This window comes from Manduca sexta, unplaced genomic scaffold (genome assembly GCF_014839805.1).
Source record: "Manduca sexta isolate Smith_Timp_Sample1 unplaced genomic scaffold, JHU_Msex_v1.0 HiC_scaffold_3615, whole genome shotgun sequence".
In the NCBI taxonomy this organism is placed as follows: domain Eukaryota; kingdom Metazoa; phylum Arthropoda; class Insecta; order Lepidoptera; family Sphingidae; genus Manduca; species Manduca sexta.
In genome coordinates, this window is record NW_023594703.1 from 1 (window position 1) to 9,039 (window position 9,039).

Genomic DNA, 9,039 nt, shown 5'->3' on the forward strand with positions numbered 1-9,039 from the left:
GACAAGTATTTAAAAACATTGAAACTTCCCTTTATCAAATTTGATCAAAATCGGTTCTGTAGGTCCAGGCTTGAAATGGCTGACAGGCAGATAGATAGACAGACAAAGTAACTTCGCTATAATTACCACAGATCATCAGGAAGCTCGACTAGTGGATCTTGATCGTTGTTTGGCCGCCGCAGATTATGGAGAGGATTTTAAAGCGACGGATATGGGACATATACTAAAGAGCGAATTTACTTTAGTTACGAAACTATCTGCAGAAATGAAGGTATTACTTAAAAATGTGTTTGATTGTTACTTTTTTTAAAATATGATCTTTAGTATTACTGTTTCTAATAATTATTCAAACAAAATTAAGTAGCAAATGATAATTAATATGGATAGTATTAATCACAAAATTATGTTTTTATTAAATTAATAAAAAAATTTAAGTACTTATTAGGAATCATGTGGTCGATTTCTGAATATACTTATTTAAGCAGCTGATTTTATTTTGCGGTCATCACTTTTTGTAATCAATATTTGTGGTTGCGTATTGCCATCGATCGTAGTTTGTGAAGTAAGTATATCAGTTAGCAACCACTTTAATTGAATGATTTGGAGAACATTTTATAAAACAAAACATATGGACGTTTGCATCTTTTAGGCCACTATTTCATTTACTACTACAAATACTAAATTGTATATTAAAATTGTTTGAGGTGATGTGACGCCTCGGTCCCCGTAACCATGAAGGCTGCATAGTCTTCGAAACGTCGAGAGAAAAGTAAAATATTAAAACCGCAATAAAATCCGAAAAATTGTTTAATTTAATCTCTAACATTCGCGTAAACATAAGAAATCTTTACTAAATTGTATAACCATAAACTAAGTAATTATTAAGAACAGGATAAATAAAATAAGATTCTGCAACTCAGAATACGACCACATGGTCGCTTTCTAACATATTAATAAAATGCACCACCACCGTTTTATTTTAATAGAAGGGAAAAATGTTTAAAAACAAATACTCGAATAATATTAAATTGTTGCAACAAATACTCGAATAATATTAAAAATAAGTACTATTTATTTATTTATTATTAAACGGACTGCTAACGGGTTTACAATTCAATTTAAATCCACACATGTATATACCAACAATCTATTTCCTTTATTTACAAAAGAAAACTTATTACTTATCAGTTATCAAATAAATCTATATGAACAAGTGGTAGCTTATTCGATATCGTAATGACCCTATTTCAGTTGTCCCAAAGACTTTATAATAAGTCCACAGGATATTAATTCATATTAAAACATTATTTAAGGCTAAAATTCAACGAATAGAAGAAGAGCTACCTATAGAAGACGATGCTATACCAGAAATGACACACAATGTGTATGGACTTGATCACGCTAAAATCATGAGCAGGCTTCTCGCAGCCAGGAAGAAAAGACGCGTGGTGGAATTTAGGAAATGATTCAGTGATATCGTATAGAGTAGTAAGTCAGGAGAGTAAACCACCGGAGGTTAATACAACTAGCCAAAGTAGGTTGGCAGAGTTCTTACAGAAGAGACAGGTGTGTATTGTTATCTTACTTCTTATAATATTTATGCGCAATCTTGTGAAAATGTTTGGATGTTTTGCCAGAAGTACAAGCAAACACAACCGAACGGATTAAGATGAAATTTGGCACACGGGTAGTCTACGTCTTGGATCAACATTAAGGGTTTTATCTTGATAATTTGCTTCCATGGGAAATAACGTTTTTTTATGTGGAGGGATAGGGTATCGTACAGTCTTTTAGGGTATTCTAGCGGGAAATGCTTTTGCCGCGAGCGGAACCGCGAGTAACATCTAGTTTAATATAAGGCGTAACACGAAAAATTCGTCCTTTATTTACCATATGTTAGTGCGCACTTCCTTACTGCGTATTTATTTTATATAACTGCGCAGATTTTGCGAATAAATTCCACACGGATATTTTCATAGTGCGCATTAAACTGTGTTTATTAATTCATTGATAATAAAAAGGAACAGTTCGGTTTTAAATCGCGCAAAATTTTACGCACTTACTAAATATTTATACCTATTTGATATTATGCAAAATCTATGACAAATTTTGGGCATCATTTATGGATGAACAAAGGGTGACAAATAAAGTACCGTTATGGAAAGAAAGGACACGTGACTTAAGGCCGAAATTAACAATCCCATCAATATAGTAATGTGTGATCTCTCTCGGTAATGTCGGCTTGCTGTCTCACCGAACTATTAGAGTGAAAGAACAGAGAGTGCACCTGTGTATTGCTCACACACTTGTGCACTATAATATATCCTGCGTACTTGGCTGATCTCCGTTGAGATTGGCCCCCGTGGTCGAAATTCGGCTAGGAGGAGCTTATGGTAATGGTTAATGTGTAATACGGCCAAACTTTATTGTGATGACCCAATTGCACGATCGATCCGGAAGTTTATTAATTTCGGCCATAAATGCATTCTTTCCCGCCCTCGTTGATAGCGAATTGCAAACGGCGTCACCCTGTCTAACTGGCCTCTTAGCTACTTTTGGGATGTAGAGCCAAATGTGTAATTTGATGTTTTACGGCGCTCGTATTAAATCGCCACTTTATATAATCTGGCAGTTGCCAGAACAGTTGTTCATCTCCATTTGGCCGTATGAACAATGAGAATTAGTCTAGGATTCTTATCTTACCATTTTCCGGTCATTACTCTAATTACGAATATGTTTTACGAGTGTATCCTAATTTTTAGCGGCACTTTGAAATCGTATCGGTAATAACGTTGAAGATTAAAATTTACGACTATTTGACGAACACTGTTTCTGGAACAATTACGTTTATGTTTAAAAACCCTTGAAAAATTGTTAAAGAGTACCGTTATCTGATTGTTTATAAGTTAATACATTGTAACTCAAATTTGTTCTTTCCTTATGTTGTTGTTTAAGATCGGAAAGGTTATCCGTGAATGTAGTAGGCATTTATGTTTTAATGCATGCATGTATTTTTACCCCAACCCAAGCCAAACAAACACAACATTATTTTCGTTTTGTAAGACTGATAATAATGTATTGAACTTACTTTCGCTACAGACATGTATCCCACGTGTTAATTTTAAAATTCTAACTCAACATCCTTTATTAGATCATGATACATGTAAAAATACCCATTTTGAAACACTCTGTATAAGAATGTCCCGTTTTACAGATTTTACAAAACAAATTGTCGAAACAATTGCGTAGTTCAAACGTGGACTGGATGGCTCACGACAAAGAGGATGACAATGAAGAAGAAATCATTTACGATGATGAATACGAAGACGAACTGTTTTATGAAGAAGATGACTTTTATCAAGAAAACTCTCAGTATGAAGCGAAGGATAGTAAAAGTTTAAATTGATATTTATTTTATTAGTTGAATAAATTATTTTAACTGTTCGTGGTGTTTATTTGTTACTAGTTGTTGCATAACATTTCGTTTACGTGAACTACAGGAATAATTTAAAGGATTCTTGAATGCGGAACAACTTACCAATGTCTGATGACTATCAGATGAATGGTTTAAGATTGCAAAGTAGAGAAACACAAACAATAAATTTTATTATACGCCCTTTGATAGCGGCGATAGCCTAGTTGGGTGTGGAACGGTCTGCTAAGACGTATGTCCGCAGGTTCAAATCCCAAGGGCACACATCTCTGACTTTTCTAAAAATCATGTGTGTATTCTTTGTGAATTTATCGTTCGCTTTAACGGTGAAGGAAAACATCGTGAGGAAACCTGCACATCCGAGAAGTTCTCTATAGGAATTTCGAAGGTGTGTGAAGTCTACCAACCCGCACTAGGCCAGCGTGGTGGACTAAGGCCTAATCCCTCTCAGTAGCAGAGGAGGCCCGTGCTCAGCAGTGGATAAGTATATAATACAAGGCTGATATTATTTTATATTATTATTATACGCCCTTTATTAGATAACTTACATATGTGAGGTGTTTTGAATGATTATTCTATAAGGGGAGTCACCTATTGCAATTTGGTAATTACCAGTACTTACTGGAGGGACCAGTAGGTATAATAGAATATAAGTTTATTTTGTGCTAGTCATAATTTATACCCCGATTACCAAACAGGCCATAAGAATAAGGAGATCGTGGTTTAATTATGTGATCAAAATTAAAGAGTGTTTAACAGTGTAGCTATTCGGGGAACCGCAGAGAAATTATTAAGGTTATCTTTAATCAAACTTGAGTATTTGTTTATTGTTACCTGTTGGGACCCTAGACCATAATAGTAGGTAACCAGTCCCTTCAATCATTATCTCACAAAAACCGACGTGAAGTGACAAATTGTTATTGGATTTCATGTGGCGAGCAAGACATTAGGTCCAAACTTTGGTGATCCTTCCGAGTGAAGATTAGGTGGACATCCTGTGTTTGATGGTGATGTGGGTGAAGATTAGATGCCCAGACTAGTTTCTTTTCTGAAAAGAAATACAATATCATAGTTAAATAGTAGCTTGACATAGAGAGTTTGAGAAGTCTCAGATTAGTAATCCATTAAAACGTTTTGGCTTATTTAGAATTTTGCTTGTGAAAATCGCCTACAATCTACATCATGGTGTGGTATGGTCCTAGGTAAGTTCATGGAAAGTGGCCACTCGCTAGGGCAAAATCTGCTTACTTTTTTAGATCACAATAAGGCTAGGTGTACCTGGTGCCGTGTCTTGGTGTAGCACCAAGACACGGCACCAGGTTCAGGCCCAGGTCATCTTTTTCTCGGGTCAGAAGGTCCCCTTGACTCGGGGCCCTTTGACGCCAGGGAGCCTGTATCATTTTACTGTCATGCCACTCTTGTTGGTAAGGCCGGTCAAATCGGTACAAAATTATTCGAATTTGTTTTCCATGATAAGGATTAAAATCCATAGAAAAAACGATAATGGTACAAACTTGATCAACTTAGTCATAGAACTACGAACCCTTCCTGAATTAGACTGATAATATAAATCAACCAACACTAACGAGTGGGGACATTTCCACCCCATAATGGAAAGTCCATAGTAAAACATCCCCTTTGATATACGGGTTAGATTTCCTAGAAACTCCGTGTTGACTAAAACAGGGGAAAGTTTTAAGTCTATCTGTGTCATTGTTTAATACTGTTATATTTAGAGTAGGAACAAATAGGAAGATGGGTAATAGAAAAGCGGATATGAAATGTTTAGGTACATACGTACTATTTTTCCTGCCTGATTAAGTTGTTATAGATGTGTTTAAAGTAAACAGGAAAATTAATAACGCGCATTAAAACAATAAGAAAACATAGTTTCTATCTAGCTTTATACCGCAATTTAGGTATGCGTTGTTACTTACTTAGTCCTTGATAAAATTATATCAACTATAATGTAATAACAAATTGAAAATAATTGCACAGCTAGATATGGGGTCTTTATACGATTAAGAGAGAACGCATTAACTTTTAGTTATGTGTCCAATGCGGGTTGATAAATCTCTCAAATTCCTATGGCGACTCTTAAATACGTACGTGTAATCTCAATATTTTACTACCGATAGTTAACCATATAAAAGTCAGAATTTGGCGGACGAATATCTCAGATTTACTTAACGAACAACACTTATTAATTTGTAACATTACTTTTCACAGCATCGAAACGTCTACGTGTGTAATTACATTTGCATATTTACATCTCAAAGTAATGAACAGATGGATACGAACAATAGAAAGCTTCTAGACTATTACTAGGTAAATAACTAGATGTATAATAGCTGTTGTATCCAATGAGATGGAACGAAAACTTATCAAAAAGTGATTCATTGTTATAACTGGTGAGTCAGATTCTAAGTGCACAATACTATCATCGTATTATTATTCAGAGTACACTCAACATACGAGGACAAGAGTAAGTTCTGATGATGCACGGTCCACGCGCTTTTTATCCTGGCATGACTAAAGGACTACACTGGTGATGAGAAGCACGGTGTAGTCTCCATATATCTTCAATTAATCAGCGACGTTTGCTCTTGGCGTGTTATTCACCACGATCCACGTAAAGTGGTAGGTCTCAGTTGCAAAGGGTCCATATAAGCCGATTCCTGCCGGCTTCCTTTTATGTAGAGTTTATGTAGAATCTAATTATCATTAGAACGATTTGCAGACTCATTTATGCATATTAGCACCTATATGTTGTGTCGGGATCCCTTTCGAAAAATTTTACCTTTCGCTACTGGTAGCTATTTTTTTGTGTAGGTACAAATCTTGTTAGTAGGTATCTACAATTCCACCAGCAGTAAGTACTGAGGTACTATGTACCTGACTACCTTATATCCAGCATTTTCAGGAACCCCTCACAATAGTTACTTACATTTACAGTTTAAACGTGGGTACTTTGGTAGATATTTGAATACCTCTACGCGTTCTAATATAAATTATGCATATGTCTAAATAAGTATCTAGTATTTAACGAGCGTTAAAATCCTGTAATTTGAGCGAAACCTCACTTGTAACTGTCTAGCGGGGCTAAATAATTACTTACCTACGTTATTATGAAACCCATAATCCTCCTAGCTAAAAACTGGCTAAATCATAGTATGCTGTTATTGTCACGTTTAGAGGTAACAGCTTTTGTGATTAAACGAGAAAGAAAATAAATTATGAAAACGTAGTACAGTTGTACTGGTTGGCAACAACGTTTTTAAGCTAAGTAGGTATATATTTTTAGGGATCACTCTAATTACCACAACCTATTTAGTCCTTCGTTGAATCATAATCAATAAAAGCATGATTCATGCTTTGTGTAATGGAGTGGGAGACACGCATGGGGGTAAAATTTCCATTTAGATCACGCGTTTTTCGCCGTAAATTAAGTGCTAGACATGAGTGGCAGACCTATTGCAGCGTCTGGCTGGAATAACGAATAAATAACATTCCGACGACATGCGGGCACCAATGAGATATTTTCTTTTACTAAGTATATCATCAAACATAACGGACGAAGAACTCGAGTCCTTTTATATAAAATTTAAGTATTGCATTCTTTTCCGATTAACGTTATTGAGTCACTTTGGCATTATTGCTCTTATTCTGTATTCATTAAATTCATTCATACGGGTAGACAACTTGTGGTTCGTTTCGAAATGCCCACCCTATCTATCTGAAATTTTTTATTTTTAAAAAATCACATAGAATGTCTGAAGGCGACGATTTAATAATAAGTTATGAGTATTAATCATGTTCATGTTTTCATCATAAACAACGTCATGTTTAATTAATCACTTAAACAATATCAATAGTTAATTACAAAACAAAGGCTTGAACCAATGCACATCAAGTACCTATATGGATGGCATGAAACCCACCGATAATTCGCACTGCGTTCCCTTATTACGCTTCTGTGTTCATATGTTTTAGCCTTATTTCTACGCTTTACCAACTACATATAGGTTTTATCGTATTCAGGTAGCGAAGAACTTAGATTTATACCTACAAATAGCACGTTCATAGATATAAATGTCTATGTCCGGACCTATAAGTTCACCTGATCCGGATACAATAAAGAAAAATTTACTTATTGATATTTTTTCATTTTAGTTTTGTATTTTTCCTACATTTGAATACTTACTTGTGTAAAACTGCTTAGTCTTAATGTATTCTTTATATTATTATACTTAGGTAGTAAATTCGGTTTAAACATAAGTATATTACTTACCTGCTAAATTCGGCGAATTTATGCCTAAAAGATACCTACTTTCATTTGGCTTTGGTTTTAGTAAGGGGCAGATGTACTTATAATACTGAATTGTAAACATGAAACGCTCATGGCCGGGCGCAACGGCGAGCCCGGCGCAGGGTGCGGGCAACATTAGCTAGCATGTTATCGATCGATCTCGTTGCCAAGTCACGTATCGGGTAAGTTTCGGGAAACAATGACATAGGCCAAAGCTAGGCAGAACTGAATGGCAAAATAACTAACGTAGAGATTCGGTATTGACCTCTAAGCAATAAAGTTAATTCAGATCTCGTGTAGTGTAATATTGGGTGGGGCGAGCTGTGAGCAGCATGTTGCGTGGAAACCGGCCGGCGCGGCGCGGCGCGCCGCTACCACCTGTTCGCCGCGCGGTGGCGTGCGCCCCCCCCGTCGCCGCGCCGCACCGCGCCCGCTCCTAGCCAGCGCCCGCGACCCCCGGCCCCACCCGCGACCGGCACCCTCGGTGTACGACTCCGCTTCTCCCTTTCCTCGAGTCATTCGTTCCGCGACGCGTCGTCTCGCCGGTCGGTTTCCGCTCCGTACGCTCGGGCTCATTCCCATCGCGTCCGCTAGTCGCTCTTACCCACCCCGCCCGACAATCAACAGAGATGACGGAAAGTACGGACGCACCTGCCGCGCCAGCACCCGAGAAGACCCCCGCGGAGAATGGCACTACTGAGACGCCGCCCGAAGAAACTCCCGAGAAGGCCGTTGAAGAAAAGAAGGACGAGACTCCACCACCGAAGGAGATGCGCGCGGTAGTACTTACTGGCTTTGGTGGACTCAAAACTGTCAAAATCTTAAAGAAGCCCGAACCTACTGTCGCAGAGGGCGAGGTTCTCATCCGCGTTAAAGCATGGTAAGTGATATTATTGTAATGACTACCTTCAAATTTCAAATAATTCGTTTTTATTAACGGTTAAAATTTAAATTACTCCGGTTTTAGAGTTTACATCCACAAAACATATGGTGTTAAAATAGTTTTCTTTAATTTCATCCATTTTTCGCAAGCTAAAACTGTCGTTTTGAGTGAAACCACTAATAAAAAATCCCTAGTTGTCGGCGGAATTATAGGCATCGTTCAAAAGACGGCAGTTTGCCGTATTATTCGGTTATATTAATATCTGGCACCGAGATGCATCGCTCTCCCGTGCCATCGATTGATTGTAATGCTGCACGGCAGCGGGCGGCTGGCGCACACGGCGCACACCCGCACGCCTTCATACCCGCACCTAAAACCTCCTACAGCCTACCTACCCTGTGGTGGTGCGCCGTG

General features: G+C 37.5%; 1 protein-coding gene and 1 long non-coding RNA gene across 2 annotated transcripts; both read left to right on the forward strand.

The window, feature by feature from the left end:
* The first annotated feature begins 75 nt into the window (after positions 1 to 75).
* LOC119193117 lies at positions 76 to 1,442 on the forward strand. Its single transcript, XR_005113845.1, has 2 exons — positions 76 to 271; positions 1,314 to 1,442. It is a non-coding gene; the product is annotated as an uncharacterized LOC119193117 (long non-coding RNA).
* A 6,791-nt stretch (positions 1,443 to 8,233) lies between these two features.
* On the forward strand, positions 8,234 to 8,642 carry LOC119193116. Its single transcript, XM_037446775.1, has one exon. It carries the CDS (start codon positions 8,372 to 8,374, stop codon positions 8,624 to 8,626), a length of 255 nt encoding a protein of 84 aa, XP_037302672.1. The 5' UTR covers positions 8,234 to 8,371; the 3' UTR covers positions 8,627 to 8,642.
* Positions 8,643 to 9,039: the final 397 nt, after the last annotated feature.

Coding starts and splice junctions, on each gene's coding strand:
- LOC119193116 (XM_037446775.1), top strand. CDS start 8,372: ATGACGGAAAGTACGGACGCACCTGCCGCGCCAGCACCCGAGAAGACC.